The 21,183-nt window shown below is 41.7% G+C and overlaps 1 protein-coding gene across 2 annotated transcripts in view; it reads left to right on the top strand.

The window, feature by feature from the left end:
* LOC146833084 (complement C3-like) overlaps positions 1-21,183 on the top strand; it is a 595,871-nt gene that overhangs the window by 98,894 nt on the left and 475,794 nt on the right. For both annotated transcript variants that reach the window (XM_085600722.1, XM_085600721.1), the window contains exon 5: positions 2,318-2,406. In XM_085600722.1, coding sequence (XP_085456848.1) covers positions 2,318-2,406 — 89 coding nt within the window. The remainder of the gene's footprint in view (positions 1-2,317; positions 2,407-21,183) is intronic.

The raw sequence follows: 21,183 nt of genomic DNA, 5'->3' as shown, positions 1-21,183 counted from the left end.
AAACACTTTGGGGATCCCACTGGAGTCTGCAATGGAGCAGGAAGCACTCTGCAGTACTCAGGAGACTCAACCAAAGAACCCCAATACCAGTCCAGTTGCCCACGCAGAGAGCCAGGTAAAGAAGAAGAGGAAGTCGAACTTCAGTGAGGAGGAAAACGAAATACTGGTCACAGAGGTGACCAATCATCAACATCAGCTGTGTGTGAGCTCAAAGTTCCCACTATGGAATAAAGAGGTGATCTGGCAGTCTGTTGTGCAGAAAACAAACTGTGCTGGTCAAGCAAACAGGACAGTTACTGACTGCATGAAGCGATGGCATGATTATAAGCGCAGAACAAAGGCTAAACTAGCGTCAAATCTCAAGGCAGAATTGCAGACCGGAGGAGCAACATTCCTTGCTGCACTGCCCTGCACTGCCCTGCAGCATACCTTCATAATAAGGTCCTAAGATGTGCCAGATGTCCAGTTATTCTGACAGATCATTGGTATATATTAATTTTAAATGGTGCTTACCTACAGATAGACCATTGCCATATTGTCCAGTTTGGAAGTGGTTGCTGATGATGTAGTGGCGGAATATGAATGCATCATGCACACTACCAGGAAATTTAGCCACGACATTCATGAAGAGTCCCCAATGGTCCACAATGGCCTGGACATTTATTGAATGGGTGTGCTTCCTGTTACGGTAGAGATGGGCAGATGCAGCAGGAGGGACCAGCTGCACATGCGTGCAGTCCAAGGCACAAGGAACATGTGGGAAGCCTGCAATGGCATAAAAGCCTTATTTTATCTCCAGCTGCAGCTGTTGGGTGTTTGGAAAATGGAGGTACTGTGGTGTGAGGAGGAGAATTATGGCATCCAGGACAGATGGAAGGAAGGCAGAAAACGATGCCTGGGAGACACTCATGCTGCCGTGGTCTGGAAGGAGCCTGAGGCCAACATGTGTAAAACTGCCAGGAGCTTGGTCTGTGGTGGGATGTTACAGACCCTGGTAGTTGGTGGCTGAAGTTGTGGTGAGATCTGATGCAGCAAGCTCACAATGGACGTCCTCCTGGGGCGGTAATTTCTTATTACCTCTTCCTCCCTGAGCCCAATAAGGGTAGTCCTCTGATGGTGGATGCGCTCCCTTCTCCAGCGCCGCCTTTGCAGTGGTGGAGGTGCACGCAGTTGTGGTATTTGGGCTGGTGGTGATTGTGGCCTTCTCTGTGCAACTCCCAGCTGCAAGATCAACAGGTCCATGTTGTCAGATTTAATGGCAGACTGTTCTGCCAGGCTTCTCTTTGATTGCAACAGGACATGAGTCATTTCCTACGCATGGGTTTGTGAGGAATAGGATACTTTACCCCGCACACTCTTACTCCGCATGCAGTTTTTACACAGCGAAATCTTTTACAACGCAGGGCTTTACAACGCAATCCATTACAACACATTCCCCATTGCAGCTCAATTAACTATTCTAACTCCACGGGGGCTTTACTTTGGAAAATGCGTTGCGATAGTTTGCAGTGTAACGCCCTGCGCTGTAAAAGATTTTGCTGTGTAAAACATGCGGGGTAATGGCATGCGGAGTAAAGCATGCGGGGTAAAGGATGTTTCCCGTTTGTGAGGCACAGGGATTATAAAATAATTTTGAATTTTCATGACGCAGCTCTCTTAATATTTGTAAATATCCCTGCATAATATTTTGCGGTAGAAATTACTTTGGCATGCCTACCTTGCATTAATTAATACTTATGTGGCACAGCAGGTTCTGATGCTGATCCATTCTGACGAATGTCTCTCATATGTGTCGCAGCTCCTTAGATGCATCAATTTGTACGTATGGCGTAAAAAAAAAAGCTGATGCATCACTAAAAGTGAAGCAACAGCGGCGCAAGGGCTTTGTAAATATACCCCTGTATTTTCAGTCCATTTTTAACCCACATAACTCCAGAACAAGTAAATCCCAGAAAGAATAATTGGATCTAGGTACAGCAAATTATGTCGGAGCTCCAAACTCTGCTCATATGTAAAGGGTGTTCTCTGCATCAGTTGATGAGCAAAAGAAAAGATAGCTCAGGAAAGTATCTCTGAGCTGTTGTATTGCAATTAAATGACCTTTGGCAGAATAGAAGGATGAGAATGTCGAAACATTATTTGTGAATACAGTGCATGGTAACATCTGAATGACAAGTAGAGAGCGATGCCTGGAGAACAACTATTACTGGTATGAAGGGAGAATTACATAAATTAACAGCGTACTACAGTGAAATATGTCTGCATTTCAAATACTCATGCAACATTTTTACCTTGACACTGTGTGATTCCCTTTCAGAACCCTGATGGCATAGTGGTGGAGAAGCAGCTATATTCTGACGAAAGTGGGATATTGTCTAAGAACTACATGCTACCTGACATTGTGAAGTAAGTTAAAAAAATACAAAACAATAAAAATGAAAGATGGGCAAAAACAACTCAGAGTAAGCTGAAATAGGTGTTGCCTGCATGATAGGAAATTGAGTTTTATTGTCTGCACATTTTGCTGCCGTAAATATTACCTTGATGACTCTTTTTAATCCTTGGTCTCCCTTGTTCACAAGCTGAGAATAATGCGTGGTGTCACAGGCAGGATTGCGAAAACTCTCTGACGCAGGCTTTCGCTTTACAAATCTGAAGGCTGACGACTCACTGTGCACCCATCAGCATTCAACTATGCTAGCTCTTAGTTTGGCTGATATGCTCCCTGAAAGATATTGGGGGGTGGGGTTTAATAGTTTTCCCATGCTTGTAAGACTATGCTGTGAGTGATGTCTGGGGGCAGATCTTTAGTAGTCAGGGGGGCAAATGCAGACCACCAACCTACACTTCCTCAGGCAAATCTACACCAGACATTTAGTAATTTTCTACAAAAGGCAACATCTTTCTCCAATTAACGTCCTCAAAAAGCAGAGTGCACTGTTTGGAGCGAAAGTGTTAAATATCATTCATATGTCAATGACCTGGGCCATTGAGATCAGGCCCTCCTGGGCATTAGCAAGATCTTCCTGAGCTGAAATATCTGTAGCACTGATCATTGATATACAGAACTTCATAACTAGAATGCTTCTCAGAGTTTGAATAGTAGGTCTTGCTCATGGTATTGATAGATCAGCCTTGGAAAGGAAAACATGTTCAGCCATTACCTGTAGGCTATATATTGATATTTGGAAAGAGTGCTGAATTGATTAAGTGCCTGATTTAGAGTTTGGTGGACGGGTTACTCAGTCACAAACTTAACAGAAATCCGGTCTGACATATTACAACTGCATTACATCCAGTGGCACATGTAATAGGGTGGACGGGATATCCGTCACGTTTGTGACAGAATAACCCATTCACCGCACTCTAAATCAGGCCCTAGAACATCAAATGGAAATACCCCTCTAGCCACCATCGTGTAATTTGAAAAGTTACTTTCATTTAATCTAAGTTCTCCACAATAGGTTTCTTCATTTAATCAACCGAAATATAAACAAATCTCCTCTATGTGCAGGCTGGCACTTTTTATTGGTTCGGCAGGAAAACCACATGCTGAACTACCACAGGAATACCGGTTCACTGATAGAACATCGATGACACAAATATCGATGTTAAGAATATCGATTAAAAAATATAGATTACAAAAATATCGACTCCCATACCTAAACAGGTAAGTACAAAAATATTGAAGCAAAAATATCAATGTAAAAAATATAGAAGTAAAAAATATCAATTTAAATATATATAAAATAAAATAAATTAAAATTATTAATATTAATTTTAACAAAATACATTACATTTAATATACATTTTAAAACAATATAACAAATAAACGTAATTAAAAAAGATAAACACAAAAACATGATAATTTATACATATATATGTACTTTACAATAATTAATAAACTATTATTTTTAATTTATTTGAAAAGTTTAAAATTATATAAAAATAATATATATATATATGTATCAATAATTTGAAATATATAAAAAAATATTCTATAATAAATTAAAACATTAAACTAATAACAAATATTTAAACTTAAATTTCCCAATACAGTCAGTGCAACAGTAGGGAAAGTGTTGGATAGCAGAGGAATTACATTTACTATTCCAACTCCAGTGAGTGCAACAGTAGAGAAATTGTTGGATAGCGGAGGGGTAAAAATTCATATTCCCACTCCAGTGAGTGCAGCAGTAGGGAAAGTGTTGGCTAGCAGAGGGGTAAATATTACTACTCCCCCTCCGGTGAGTGCAACAGTAGGGAAAGTGCTGGATAGAGAAGAGACAAAAATTACTATTCACATTCAAACTGTTAAAACTACAATAAAAAACATTAAGACTTTAAAAAGTCATAAAAATAAATAAACAATATTTAAAAATGGAAAATCATATGTATAAAATATATAAAAAGAAAACATATTATAATATTAATTACATAGAACAAAAACCTACAAATAATATATCAAATGAAATAATCAATGCATTTATAAAAAACGAATTCTTTTAAACTAGAAAATATTTACAAACACATTAATTAATACAGAAATGTAATTATTTTATTTCCTACCCTATAACACCACACCAATAGCAAAACACTTCAACATGTTTAATTATTTCCCCCATAATTAACATAAATTAATAATCATTGTAAAAAATATTATTAATAAAAAAACGAATAAACATTAATTGACTACACACACTTTAACACTATGATATGTTATGTTATATTAGTGGCATTTCTAAAGCACAATCTGTTACCAGAAAGTGTCCTGGCGCTATCTACAATCCTACCACAGAAGCATACATATAAAAACGGGGGATTAGACGCCAAAGAGCCAGGTTTTTAAAGCTCTCCTGAATGCCAATAGATCAATATTATTTCTCAGATGGAATGGGAGGGCATTCCATGCCTTGGCTGCCCCAACCAAAAAACTCCTACCTCCCCATCAGGCTTTTTTTGATGAAGGAGCAATTACTAACTTCGTTCCAAGGGAGCGTAATAGTCTTTTTGGGACATACCACTGAAACTGCTGCTTCAGATGGTCAGGACCTATGCCCTGAAGGGCCTTGTAGACAATACAGAGTGATTTAAACTGCACCCGTTTCTTGACGGGTAGCCAGTGAAATCTTCTAATGTCCCCAGAGACAAAGCAAATTTAGCTGTCTCAGTAAACAGTCTGGCAGCCTCATTCTGTAGAAGTTGGAGTCTGTGCAGAACCCGCTCCTGAGCATTAAGGTATAGACTATTACAATAGTCCAACCTTATTTATTTATTTATTTATTTGCGGGTTTATATAGCGCTGGAATCGACTCCAATGGAGTATCTCTGCGCTTTGGGTCGGGTTTTAGCTGATCATTAGCAGACAGGGAGGGCCGGCCTAAATGTCATTTTTAAACAACAAAGTTTTAAGCTGTTTCCTAAATTGCAGGTGTTCGGGACATAGTCTTAAAGTTAGAGGTAGACTGTTCCATAATGTAGGTCCCACGACTGACAATGCTTTGCCACCATGTCTAGCTTTTTTGGCACGGGGCACTACTAGCAGATAACCATTGCTGGATCTCAAGGTCCTGGCAGGAGTATAAGGAATAAATTTGTTTTCCAGGTACAGGGGACCTTGGCCATTTATGCTTTTGTGGATCAGGCAACAAATTTTAAACTTAATCCGTTGACGGATTGACAGCCAATGCAGCTTTTCCAAAAGAGGTTTAGAAGCTGTTCTAGGTGGGGCATTAAGGACCAGTCGATCTGCTGTATTTTGGATCACCTGTAGTTTGGCCAACACTCCCTCATTTGCTGAGAGGAGCAGGCCATTACAGTAATCCAGCCGACTTAGGACAAGAGCCTGCACCAAAGTCCTTCTGGAAGAATCCGGCAACAAAGGGAACCTTGACAGTGTAAGTGTGGTAACTACTGTACGTTGACTATCCTTAGGTAGGAACAGTAACATTGACTTGGTCACCAAGCTTGAGTTTATCATCATTCAGGACTCCCAAGTTTTTTACTTTCCTAGTAGGGTTCAGAAGCGAGCCCAGAGAATCTGGCCACCGACTTGGGGTCCAAAACTTGAGGTCATTGCCAAACATATTAACCTCCGTTTTGCTCGATTTGAGCTTTAAACAATTTTGGGACATCCACTTACCCACTGCTTCCATGCAATTGTGGCACCATTTCGCCATCCACAACTCCTGTCTCAGAAGCAGTGACACCACAATTTGAGTGTCACCTGCATACGAAGTCAAGGCAAACGCAAAAAATTTGATCAAGGGGGCAAGGGAGGACATGTAAACATTAAGAAGTGTGAGGCTAAGGGAGGAGCCCTGCGGGACTCCACAGGGCGGTGAAAAGGATCTAGAACAAAAATCACCAAGAGAGATTGTTTGCACTCTGTCTGAAAGGAAGGACTTCAGGAGTTTCCAAGCTTTGCCCCGAACTCCACACCCCCACAACCGGTCAATCAGCAAATCATGATGGATCGTATCGAAGGACGCGGTCAAGTCCAGCATAATCAAAGTGGCCTTATCTCCCCGGTCTAGATTAACCCTGATCTCTTCTATCGATTTTAAGAGAGCGGGACTCTGTACTGTGCCCCTCTCTGAACCCATATTGTGTGGGATCCAATACTTCCACTTCTCGTAAATATGTACTTAATTGTGCATTGATATTCTTCTCTACCAGCTTAGCTGGAAGAGGAAGGCGCGAGATAGGCTGGAAATTATTAGGATCCTTAGGGTCCAAACTGGGCTTTTTAAGCAATGGTAGTATTATTGCGGTTTTTCATGCTTTAGGGAATAATTCTTCCGCAAACATCACATTCATCATTGAGTTGAGTGTTAATACAATAGGTTCTGGGGCCAGTTTTAAAACCGCAACCGGACACGGATCACAAGGGGATGCTGATTTAGCTGACATCAAGTATTTATGAATATTCATGGTGGAAAGAGGTGCGAACTCTTCAAAGGCCGGGAGAAGACAATACCCTATTTAAATCTCTCCGTGACATCCACAACACACACCTAAATTAAACTCTAAAATAATAAAACACAATTAAAACTCATGTTTAAATCAAAAACTATTACTATTACAACTAATAATAAAGTAATTACAATGTATTTAAAAACAACACTCAAACAAAATAAACAATTACCCAAAATAAATACCAAATAATTAATATTAATTAACAACGTTGTATTAATTAATTGAATACAAATCACGTCCCACCCTTTACTCCTATAAACACCAAAACACACACCTAAAATTAATTACACAATTACCATAATTAATTACCAATTAAATAATTCAAATTAATTAACATCCAATTGTTGATTAATTAATAATAAACTACTTTACACATTTAACACTATACATCTCAATTAAACAAATATTCCCACCCTATTCCCCTATAAACCCACAACCTGCCATGGAACTAAAAACGCAAAATTCAAATGCATTTTTTTTATCACTACTAAAAATGTAACACATATATTAAAAATACAAACAATTCTTATACAAAAAACATACAACACATACATATAAAATATTTACTAAAATACATAATATTAATACAAAAATGATATTTTTAACAACTATATTTTTGCAAACGATATTAAACACTTCGATATTTTTAATTACTTACCTTAAGTCGATATTCTTGATCATGATAATCTTGCAGTTGCTATTGCTGAACCACGATAATTATGACTCGATATTTGTGCAACTCGATATTTTTTATTCGATATTCTGTCTCTGCATCAGGAATACCACATCCTGATTTACAAAAAGTGGAGAGGATGGCAATATACAGGTGTGATATTCAGATTTTCACATGCAGAATGTGGAATTACTGCTGGAGATGTTTTTACCTTATTTGCCATGTTTCTGCCATTTTTGCGTGGATTTTTTTTGCTAGGTTTTCACCAGCGAAATGTGCCTGTAGAAAAACCCAAAGCTCCACAACTCATAATCCTGAATGAGACACAAATTCCTATGTTTGCCTTGATTGAGATTTCTTCTAAAATTGTCATGAGGGTGTTTAAAGAAAGACAAATCTCTCTTCCACTAAACTATGTTGTAGTATGTCTGAGACAAAATTTAATTGATCTCTTTTTTTCCATATATATCTCTTTTTTTCCCTATATAAATCAACCCAAATAAAACTTGGCTAAAAACAGAAATAGGACTCTCGCCCCTTATCTTAATTCCCTCCTAACAAAGGCAAAAAGGTAAAAGGAAAAACATAGATAGCAGTCTCGTTAATAGACACTTCACACTTGCTCAATAAAGATAGTATGCTGGTTTAGAAGCCTATAGTACATCAGTAAATGTGGCCTTAAGTTCATTTAGAGAGGTAATTCAGATAAGGAATCATGATTACTATTTCATTTATACTGGCTGTATTGTGGTGGAGAATTGGTCACTTATGAATTTAATAAGGGGGCACAGATGTATGTATTTATATATATATATATATATATACATATATATATATATATATGTTTATATATGTATATATATGTATATATATATATATATATATATATATATATATATATATATTACCTACTGGCGGTCGCCAGTAGGTAGTTATAGTTAGGACCACGTTTCCATAGGAAATCCGCAACATTCTATTTTGAATAACTTTGGCGCCGGTCGACGAATCCTCGCGAATTTTTCAAAATAGGTGGGGCGCTACGCTCCGCTCCTACCCTGAAAGTCTCGGGGGGATTCGTCAAGCGGGGGCTGAGATAAAAGGGGGGTCCCAAAACGCGTTTTTCCCATGCATTTTTCCATAGGACCTTTAGACAGGGCTACAGCCCGAACGGCTGAACAGAATTTAATGAAATTTGGCAGAGAGGTAGTCCCCAGGTCAAGGAAGTGCCTTTTGTAGGTTTGGTGTAAATCTGTTCAGTAGATTCTGAGAAAATAGCCTTTAAATCAATATATATATCTGTGGCAGCTTACGGTGCGCTTACCGTGCGCTTACCGTAAGCTTACCGTACGCGTACGGTGGCGTGCGCGAGCACGATTCTGATTGGCTCTTAGATCTTAGTAAACATTCAAATCGGTCGAAACCAGGAAGCGGCGGCCGCCATTTTCTCTCTCGCTTCCTGAGTTGGGCAGCAAAAACGAACCCCCAAAATGTGTAAAGAGGCAGTTTCATGAGATCCTAACCACCCAGCATTGATACAGGGGTCCCCAAACCACCCCCAAGCCCAAAAAAAATAAATAAATTTTTTTCGGAAAATGGCCGATTACGCTTACCGTACGCGTACGGTAAAAAATTGTAAAAAAAAAAAAATTATCCACATTCTCCCCACCCCGTGTGCAAATGGTGCCCGAAGGGCACCATATGTGTATGGCATAAAACATGTAAGAAGTTAACAAAGAATACATTTCACAAAGATGCGCAAAATATGTCCCCCATGTGCGCACGGTGCGCGAAGCGCATCGTGCGTACATTGCCCATCCCGCTTAACGTGGGCACGCGGTGCGCTGCGCGCACCGCGTGACCACTGTGCGTGCACGGCACTAACTGCGTAAAGTGGCCGCGCGGTGCGCAAAGCGCACCGCGTGCTCACTGTGCGCGCACGGTGCGCGAAGCGCACCGTGCGCGCACGGAACGAACTGCGTCAACTGGGCGCGCACGCAACGAATGGCGTAAAGTAACTTAGCATTTAAAAAACCTTGCAAATTCACTGAAAAAACCATAGGTTTCACACATGTTATAGTTAGCTGGACATTTTACTGATAAAAAACCAATGAAATTCCCCCGTTATAGTTACTGCAGGCAACTATAACTCACGCGACCGCAATCTTCTGCTGATGACATATGTGTCTTTATGAAAAAAAAATATTTGTAATATATGTAAAGCTAAAATTTAATGGAAGAAGACATGGGCAAATAAGTGTCTAAATACAGTATTAGCATCAGCAGAGGATTGCGGTCGCGTGAGTTATAGTTGCCTGCAGTAACTATAACGGGGGAATTTCATTGTTTTTTTATCAGTAAAATGTCCAGCTAACTATAACATGTGTGAAACCTATGGTTTTTTCAGTGAATATATATATATATATATATGTGGTCCGTGCCTGCTTTTGTATCCCGAGGACGAGGGAGAGGTGTAAGCAGCAGAATCGCATATATATATATATATATATATATATATATATATATATATATATATATATATATATATATATATATATATATATATATATATATATATATATATATATATATATATATATATATATATATATAATAATTATCTACCAGTAGATAGTTATAGTTAGGACCGAGTTCCCATAGGAAATCTGAAAATTCTATTTTGAATAACTTTGGCGCCGGTTGACTTATCTTCGTGAAAATGTCATAACTAATGGGGCGCTCCGCTCAGCTCCTACCCTGAAAGTCTCGTAGTGATTCGTCAAGCAGGGGCTGAGAAAAAAGGGGGGTTCCAAAACACGTTTTCCCCATGCATTTTCGCATAGGACCTTTAGTCGAAGGTACAGCCCGAACGGCTGAACAGAATTACTTGAAATTTGGCAAAGAGGTAGTCCACAGGTCAGGCATGTGCCTTTTGCTTAAATGGTGTAAATCCGTTCAGTAGTTCCTGAGAAAATCAAAAGTAAAATCACATATATATCTGGGCGGAGCCTAACCACACATCTCATCGTGAGATCTGATTGGCTGTCAGCACTTCATCCAAGAAGTGTTGGCAGCCATCTTGGGACCAATATACATGATAGCACCTCATTAAAAAGCATTGCAGTTAATAGAAGGTTTTAAGACTTTAGTTACATTATAAATCATTTGTTGATGGTACCATACTCATTTTAGGAATTGTGGTGTGTTCTAAGGTGATTTTACCATGTGAAAAAGCCTTCTGCTGTGATATCATGAATCATGTTTGAGAGAAAACTATTTTCTCATGCTTTTCCCACAGAGCTTTGGAAGGTGATCTATAAGCTAACTGAGAGCATATTTTCTGTAAATTCACATTATCTTTCTCAGTCCTGTGAGAATGAAGTCTGACATTCTCAGTAAAACATGAACATCCAACAAGGGCAGAGACTGTCAGTTGATTCCTTTGTGTTCTACTGCAGCTTCCCAGAGTGTTCTAAAGAACAACTAGAGCGCTAACAGTCCTACTTATGACAAATGTATGGCACACCTGAAGCCATCTTGGTTGGAATAAAGTGGTAATTCTTAAAACATTTAATTTAAAAAGGAACAAAATGAGGGGCTTCATTTTGCCATAGAAAGTATGATTAGTGCTGCAGAAAGAAAAATTAGGGCACATTTTGAGTGACTTCTGACATGCAGACTGAAACATGCACTTTCAATACCAGCAGCAGACTTCCCTGGTGAGCAGTAGCTTTACTACAGTGATCTAATAAGCAACTAGAGTGCTAACATTCTGAATTTATGGCAAATTTGTGACACATCTGAATGCCTTCTTGATGGAATCAAAGTAAAAAACTGAAAGTATTTCCTACTGAGGAGACTGTAGTAAATGAGGAAATTAGGAAACATCATAACAAATAAGTCTCCCAAAATGGCCACCAGAGACAAAAGAGCCCAAATTTAGCCCAAATATCACCCAGATGTAGCCCAAGTATAGCCCAATGACAGAATGTCCCAGAGTGTTCTAACGAACAACTAGAGCGCTAACAGTCATACTTATTACAAAAGTATGGCACACCTGAAGCCATCTTGAATGGAATAAAGTGGTAACACCTAAAACATTTAATTTACAAAGGAACACAATGAGGGGATTCATTTTGCCATAGAAATTATGATTAGTGCTGCAGAAAGAAAAATTAGGGCACATTTTGACTTCTCAAATCCTCTTCTATGTCATAAACAAATTCTGACATGCAGACTGAAACATGCACTTTGAATACCAGCAGCAGACATCCCTGGTGAGCAGTAGCTTTACTACAGTGATCTAATGAGCAACTAGAGTGCTAACATTCAGAATTTATGGCAAATGTGTGACACATCTAAATGCCTTCTTGATGGAACCAAGTAAAAAACTGAAAGTATTTCCTACTGAGGAGACTGCAGTAAATGAGGAAATTAGGAAACTTCATAACAAATAAATCTCCCAAGATGGCCACCAGAGACAAAAGAGCCCAAATGTAGCCCAAATATCACCCAGATGTAGCCCAAGTATAGCCTAATGACAGAATGTCCCAGAGTGTTCTTAAGAACAACTAGAGCGCTTACTGTCTTACTTATGACAAAAGTATGGCACACCTGAAGCCATCTTGATTGGAATAAACTGGTAACACTTAAAACATTTAATTTAAAAAGGAACACAATGAGGGGGTTCATTTTGCCATAGAAATTATGATTAGTGCTGAAGAAAGAAACATTAGGGCACATTTTGAGTGACTTCTCAAATCCTCTTCTATTTCATTAAAAAATTCTGATATGCAGACGAAAACATGCACTTGTAATACCTGCAGCAGACTTCCGTGGTGAGCAGTAGCTTTACTACAGTGATCTAATGAGCATCTAGAGTGCTAACATTCAGAATTTATGGCAAATGTGTGACATATCTGAATACCTTCTTGATGGAATCAAAGTAAAAAACTGAAAGCATTTCCTACTGAGGAGACTGCAGTAAATGAGGAAATTAGGAAACTTCATAACAAATAAATCTCCCAAGATGGCCACCAGACACAAAAGAGCCTAAATGCAGCACAAATATCACCCAGATGTAGCCCACATGTAGCCCAACGACAGAAGTGTGCAAAACACTTATTTTTCGTGTATTTGCAGTTTTATATAGTGCAGACTTGTCAGGTATTGGAATGCTTTACATGAGCATTGGTTACATCACACAAGATCAAATTCATGTTGGTTGTAGACACTGGGAGATTAAGTGATTTGACCACAATCACATAATGTTGAGCTGAACTAGAAACTCCAACCTGGTTCCCCAGTTGCAAAGTCTGCAGCTCTGGAAGTAACACCACATCCTCTCGCCAAGGAGCAACATTTAATCAAGTGGTCAACTGGATAAAAAAACATAAAGATTACAAATAATTTAAAAGTTCTTTGTCGCTATTTGAAAACTCAGCAAATATGTCCTCATTTTAGTTTTTTAGAGCACTAACCATAATTTTGATGCAAATAAGACCCTCTCATATATGTAATTTCTAAAGGAAATACTCTAGGTATTACAGTTTTGATTAAATCAAGATGACGTCAGGCGTTCCACACTTTTGTAATAAATATAGAATGTTAGCAATCTAGTTGTTCATTGGGATACTGTTGAGAGGCAGAGGCCAGGGGCACGGACTCTGAAAATTAAAGGCAGGTAGGAGAGTGCAGAGGCAACAATTTGACCACACTGGGCAGGCAGGAAGGGCAGTGGCAGCACAACAGACTATGGAGGGCAGTGGAAAGGGGGGCAGGGGCAACAAACCAACAATACAGGACTGGCAAGAGAGGCTGTGGCAATATAATAGACCATTGTGGGCAGAAGGAAGAGGCAGTGGTAGTACAACCATACATGCCAACAGACCCGTTTCAGTCAGGAAACGTCTGTTTTTAAGCTCAAATGGGCTTTATTTGATCTGTCTCCTGTCTACAATCTCCTCTTTTTCAATGTAACTCAAAGGGGAAAATCGATACCCCAGTTTTTTTTCCAAATCTCCCTCTTACCAAGTTCAAAATGTTCGCAAGTATGGTACATTTAATCATGTCAGGCAGGAGGAATTGGGGTAGGGACATGGACTCGGATACCAGAGGACAGGAGGGACATGGAGAGGTGCACCAAACTGACCCTACAGGGCAGGCATCAGGGTTTGCAGCAGCACAATACACCACACAGCGCATGCGGGACGGGAGTGCAGCACAACAATCCAGAGAAAGCAATAGGGAGGGGACAGGACCATGCACATGAACAACAGAGAACAGATGGGAAAGAGGCAATGGTAGCTAGCTGACCGTAATGGACAGACAGGAGAGAAAGCTGCAGCATAACAGACCATAAAGGGCAGGAGGGACGGATCAGGGGCATTACAATGGAACAGACAAGCCAGGAGGGAGGGAATAGGGGGTCTGCACATGGAAACAGAGAGCTGGGGGCAAGGTGGCAGGGCAGGAGCAGCAAGATGACCATGGAGGTCAGGCAGGATGGGCACTAGAAACAAGACACACCATGGAGAGCAACAATGAGACTATGGTGGCATACACACAGACCATGGAGGGAAGGTGGGAGGGGGTCCGGGGCAGCTAGCTGACCACACAGGGAAGGTGGGAGGGGCCATGGCAGCACAGAAGACCATGCATGGCAAGCGGGAGGGTTAGTGGCAGCACAATGGCTATGATGGGCAAGAAGGAGGGTGCAGGGGCATGCACAAAGGACCATGGAGGATAGAAGGGAGGGTCAGGACCTGGGCACAGACAAGAGAGTTCAGGGGAAGGGGCCTCACAACAAACCGCGCAGGGCAGGCAGGAGGAGCAGTTGCAGCACAACAGATCAGGGAGGGCAGAAGGGTGTGGCAGTAAAATGGACCATGGAGGACAGGAGGAAGGGGATAGGGGCATGGCATGTGGACAGGCAGGGTGGAGGTGGCAGGGACAGGTTACAGTCATCTGACAATGCTAGGCAGGTGGGAGAGGAGTGGCAGCTCAACAGAACACTCAGAGCAGATAGGAGTGGCAGGTCCATGGAACATAGTGGGCAAAAAGGATGGAGCAGGGGCATGCACAAAGACATCGGAGGGCAGGGGGAAGGAGAATCGGGGCAGCAAGCTAAGCACAGAGGCTAAGCAGGAGGTCAGTGATGGGCCATAGAATTGGGCAATGGAGGGCAGGAGGAGTGGACTGGTACATCATGCTAAATGGAGGGCAGTGGCAGCACATCAGACCATGCATGGCAGGAGGGAGAAGGCTAGTCCATGGATTCAGACAACAGAGGATAGGGAGGAGGTGGATGGGGCAGCAAGCTAACTGTTCAGAGAAGGTGGGTATTAGGAACTTTATTGTTTTTAAAATGTGTGTCTGTCCGAACTACTTAAAATATGAACAAGTATGCAGCATAATCTCACTTTTATTCAGGAAGAAGAGGACGTTTGTGACTGTGACTCCGGGCTCACTTGGCAGAAACACCCCCTGACCCTCCACCCCCATCGCAAAATGTAATGCCCGTGAAAAGGGTAGGTGGACGCAGTGTTATATAGAACATAGTCCTGAGAGCACGATTGAAAATGAAAACTAGATGTAGTATATGGTAGTATATGGTATGCACCAAAAAGTGTGATATAAGATGAACCGGGGCGTGAAATATAATATGCAATACATTGTGCGCAATGACAGATTCATTGGAGAGCGCGAGATAGCACAGGCACTAGCGCGTGCTATGCGATATGCGCCTTGGAGTGTAATATGCACAGGGCAGTGTTGTGTAACATAACTAGCCTCTAAAGTTGTAATATAAAATTTGTGCTGGGGAGTGTAACGTTGCATATGCACTGTGACAAAGATATGGATCCCAGATTGTAATATGTATGGCATAGCGCTGTGCGTTATAACATACACATCGAGGAAGGCACGTTAGATGGGGCAATATAACCCGTGCGAAGGCAAGTGTGGCATGACATATTCACGGGGTGGTGTTACAGTGCACATGGGCTAGAGAGTGTCATAGCATACGCACTAGCTGGTGGAATACAACACAGAGGTGTGAGGCAATCGGCGGGCACTGGTGGGTGTAACACAGCATTGGGCTCAGCCAGGAGCACGCTGTGACTCTCAAGTGAGGTTTGTCTCCTTTCCAGAGAGTAAAATAAAAAGTATTACACAACCGGCGGTGGATGTGTTTTTTATTAACCGTGAGGGGGGTTTCTTGCATAGTTTGGTCGAATTTTTGTCGAATCCCCTTTGAATGGCTTGGTGTGCATGTATATTAAAGGTGCCCGTTAATAGCTACCCATGTTTGTATAAATAAACGACAAGGGTGTCTACTTGGTGAGTACCCACCGGCGGGGGCGCCGGGATTAGGCACGGTAGGGCGTCAGACACGTCAGAGCTTCACTAGCGGTGTAAATACATTCCATGTGGATTCATTCTATGCATAGTCGCCTTTTAATGAATATCACGCAAATCGTCATGGTGATAGGTACATACGGTTTGTCCAGCATGTCCTAGGTGTTTCTATAAATATATATATTTTTAAAATAATAAAAAACAAAGGCCGGCCCCGGGGGATGGGGTCCCCGGAGCCATAAGTGGCCTGAGGAGGGTGGCAACGCAGCCCCCTCCTAAAGAATTTAAATGAAAAAAAGGCCATGACCCTGGGGTTGGGGTCCCCGGGGCCGATTAAGGTCTTGGGAGGGCCAAATTTTTTTTTTTCAACAAAACAAATTAGGGTGCAGGCCCTGGGGGATGTAAATTAGAAAAAGGGGGGGGCCACACAGCCCTCCTTCTTAAAAAAAAAAAAAATTAAAGACCGGCATCGCGCTGGAGGCCACGCCCCCTCCTTGCAGTACTCTTCAAACGTGCCCCCTGGCCAGTTGTAAGTTGGGGAATTAATTCCCCTTCAATACTGAGGGTCCCTGAGGGCCAACTAGCCCAACAGGTATCTCTAGTGTGCGCCAGGGAGCTGCGTTGCAGACAGGTGATCTGAGGCCACGCCCCTTTTTACACCTCTATGCAACGCAGCTCTGTGGCGCTTACTGGAGGTACCTAGTGGGCTAGTTTGACCCTAGGGACCCTTAGGATTCAAGGGGACTTAATCTCTCAACTTAGAATGGCCACAGGGCGCGTTTACACAGTGGTGAAGGGAGGGGACTGGGCCTGAAGTGACGTGTGCAAACACGCCCTGTGGCGCGTTTTAAATTGGGGAAATAATTCCCTTTCAATCCTGAGGGACCCTGGGGGCCAACTAGCCCACCAGGTGCTTCCAGTAAGTGCCACTGCTCTGCGTTGCAGAGAGGTGGTGCAGGCCGTGCCCCTTTTTACACCTCTCTGCAATGGCGCTTACTGGACGTACCTAGTGGGCTATTTTGCCCCTAGGGATCCTCAGGATTCAAGGGGACTTAATCTCCCAACTTAAAAAATGGCCACAGGGCATGTTTACACAGTGGGGAAGGAAGGGGACGGGGCCTGAGGTGACATGTGCAAACACGCCCTATGGCGCGTTTTAAGTTGGGGAAATAATTCCCCTTCAATCCTGAGGGCCCCTGGGGGCTAACTAGCCCACCAGGTGCTTCCAGTAAGCGCCACCGAGCTGCGTTGCAGAGAGGTGGTCCAGGTCGTGCCACTTTTTACACCTCTCTGCAACACAGCTCTGTGGCGCATACTGGAGGTACCTAGTGGGCTAGTTGGACCCTAGGGACCCTCAGGATTCAAATGAACTTAATCTCCCAACTATTAACGGCCACAGGGCGTGTTTACACAGTGGTGAAGTGAGGGGACGGGGCCTGAGTTAACGTGTGCAAACAAGCCCTGTGGCGTGTTTTAAGTTGGGGAAATAATTCCCCTTCAATCCTGAGGGACCCTGGGGGCCAACTAGCCCACCAGGTGCTTCCAGTAAGCACCACTCCGCTGCGTTGCAGAGAGGTGGTCTAGGCCGTGCCCCTTTTTACATCTCTCTGCAACGCAGCTCTGTGGCACTTACTGGAGGTACCTAGTGGTCTAGTTGGACCCTAGGGACCCTCAGGATTCAAGGGGACTTAATCTCCCAACTTAAAATGGCCACAGGGCGTGTTTACACAGTGGGGAAGTGAGGGGACGGGGCCTGAGGTGACGTGTGAAAACACGCCCCGTGGCGCGTTTTAAGAGGTAGTTTTAATCCCCTGCCCTATTAATTACTAGGGGCTTACAGAGGAGGTCATGCTGATCACAGGGGGACCCCAACGCATAGTGTTCCCTAGTGTATGTAAGTGTTTTAACTGTATTCTGAGTGTCTTTTAACACAGCACTGTCTCTAGGACTGGTTAGTCAGACTCAGTTACCACCAGTATCCTTCTGAAAAAGTTGAGGGTACAGGATGATTTTGCAACAAGGCTTCTTTCTGCTCTTCTGTTTGTTCTTTCTGCACGTTATCCTTCTTCCTGCACTTTTCTTCGTCTTTGAGGACTTCTGTTGCTTCTTTCTGCATTTCTTTTTTTTCTTTCTGTGCATTTTTTCTTCTTTCTTCACATGTCCTATCTCTGTAGGCATAGTTAGAAATTAGCATTTAAAATACCTTTGAAATTCACTGAAAAAACCATAGGTTTCAGCCACGTTATAGTTAGGAATTAGCATTTAAAAAACCTTAGAAATTTACTGAAAAAAACATAGGTTTCAGGGGCGTTATAGTTAGATGGACTTTTCACTCGTACAAAACCATTGAAATTCCCCCGTTATAGTTAGTTCAGCTAACTATAACTCGCGCGCCCGCAATGCACTGCTGATGACGTCACATATTACATCACTCATGACATGGTCAGTGACATCACTCATGACATCACTGATGACATCTCAAATGACATCACTAATGACATCACTGATGACATCATCCTTGTGATAGAGTGGCAGACCTCCTCTTCCCCTAATATAACCTTTGATACACACATTCAAAAATAGAAACTACAATGTTGAAAACAATGGACATACCAATACCAGTTACAACAACCTATTCAGTAATTCTAAGATCCACATACAATCCACTCATTCACCAACAGTCATATACAGTCACTCATACATGTACTCACTCATCATATGTACTAACACACCTATACATCCTGTTACACAACGCCACTCATCCATAGAGTTACTCACACACATAGTCTCTCATGCTAATAAAGAATCAAACATCCATTTATTTGCATATACAGTTATACACACACCACCACACTTACTTCTACAGAAACTTACACATACTTAGTCTTTTAAACAATCACTTATAGAAACACATACTGATTCATACAGGAACTCTTTCAATCTCTCACTCTCACATATACTCACTTATATACACCAATAGTCACATATACTAGTTTAAAACATATGTAGTTACTCATAAAGACACTATTGAGACAGTCTATCACTCACTAACACACCCATGCACACACTCATCCACCCATACAGTCCTGCACACATGCTGTCTTCAACATACAAACAGTGAGTCACTCATTCATGCACCTATGCACTACGTAATACCCCCCACCGAACCATACAGACACTCAGACACTCATACTGATACTCAAAAAACCAACTAATAATCTATATAGACACTCATGTAGCTACTCACCAACCCATGCAGCCACTTATACACAAAGTGAAAGACTGATACAGATATTTACACATTTAAACATTACTCACTAAGCCATGTATTCACTAAAATACACTTAATCAGTCAGTTATACAATCAATTTTTCAAAAACAAATCATCCATTTAGACACTTATATACCCATTTATTCTTCCATCGACCTTGAGATATACATATATAAAACATATGTAATTTTCAGAAAAACACACATTCACTGGATGATGTCATCAGTGATGTCATTTGAGATGTCATGAGTGATGTCACTGACCATGTCATGAGTGATGTAACATGTGACGTCATCAGCAGTGCATTGCGGGCGCGCGAGTTATAGTTAGCTGAACTAACTATAACGGGGGAATTTCAATGGTTTTGTACGAGTGAAAAGTCCAGCTAACTATAACGCCCCTGAAACCTATGGTGGTTCAGTGAATATATATATATATATATATATATATATATATATATATATATATATATATATATATATATATATATATATATATATATATATATATCAAAGAAATACCCTTTCAGGCATAGAGTGACGAATAATTATGCAAAAAAGAAGCAGAGACCTCTGGGTAGTTCTCAAGTTTAGGTGGAAAGCAGCTCCTGTATGGAGCACTCTCAACACCAGCGACACTCTAGATCTGCTCACCTCAAATGTCTGATGATACAGGAGTTGCTTTCCACCTAAACTTGAGAACTACCCAGAGTTCTCTGCTTCTTTTTTGCATAATTTATTCGTCACTCTATGCCTGAAAGGGTATTTCTTTGACTTATACTGCATATATATATATATATATAAATATATATATATATATATACATATATCAAACACAGAAGGTTGCCCTTAGAGGAGCCTCACATGTCAGGATTACACACCAAACCACAGGCGGCAGTGTAGACAGCATGCTCCACGCGTTTCAAGAGCCATACGCGTTTCGAGCGATTAGGACACTCTTGTTCACTGGCAAACACAGGCAGGAAGCGGATCTGTGAAGAACATTGCTTTTATTGAAATTTTGGAGTCCAACCCATGTGGGCGTGCCCATTAGCATGCTGGTCCTTGTAGTCCAAGTATTGCTGAAGGACTCCATCATTCTCTTGACAAGTGGCCACAAATCCTGCCTATGTTGAAAATAAAATACCCTGTTGGGTGAAAAGCGCAGGATGCACCGCTGTACCACATTGTCCAATGTCACTGCGGGCGAGGCTCCTGACGTCCCAGGAGGACCGGTGATTCTCTGTACTCTGGATCCGCCCGCAAGCGTCGGGGCTCCTCGCGGCCGAGCGAGCCGCTATAACATCAAACACAGAAGGTTGCCCTTAGAGGAGCCTCACACGTCAGGATTACACACCAAACCACAGGCGGCAGTGTAGACAGCATGCTCCACGCGTTTCAAGAGCCATACGCGTTTCGAGCGATTAGGACGCTCTTGTTCACTGGCAAACACAGGCAGGAAGCGGATCTGTGAAGAACATTGTGTGCATATATATATATGCACACAACACTCCCCTGTGGAAGTAAAAGGTCGCACTCCAGCAACTTTCTTCAAATCTTCATTTATTTTCATCTCTTAGCAGCCAATGCAGATTTTGATATATATATATACATAAATTCTGCTCCAAAACCTCCCCCTGAGTACCTGCACTCTCGGACGGGTGCTATGTGTGCGTGGGCAGAACCGCGCTAAGTATCGCAGCTTCAGGGTATACAAAATCCCAGCACTCACAAGCGCATATTTACCCAGATTTTATTAGGGGTTAAATGTACACAAGACGCAACTGCCTTTTTCAATATCAACAGGCAGCCAGAGACAGCGTTACTTAAATACATAATTCATTGGTGGGTAAAGAATGTCAAAATTGACAAAGGACTGCTGTCCTTGTTGTTCCTGGTATTAGCCA

The sequence above is a fragment of the Triturus cristatus genome, chromosome 4_2 (assembly GCF_964204655.1).
Source record: "Triturus cristatus chromosome 4_2, aTriCri1.1, whole genome shotgun sequence".
In the NCBI taxonomy this organism is placed as follows: Eukaryota; Metazoa; Chordata; class Amphibia; order Caudata; family Salamandridae; genus Triturus; species Triturus cristatus.
Note: the sequence above shows the minus strand (reverse complement) of the source record. Positions and strands in the feature narration are given on the sequence as shown.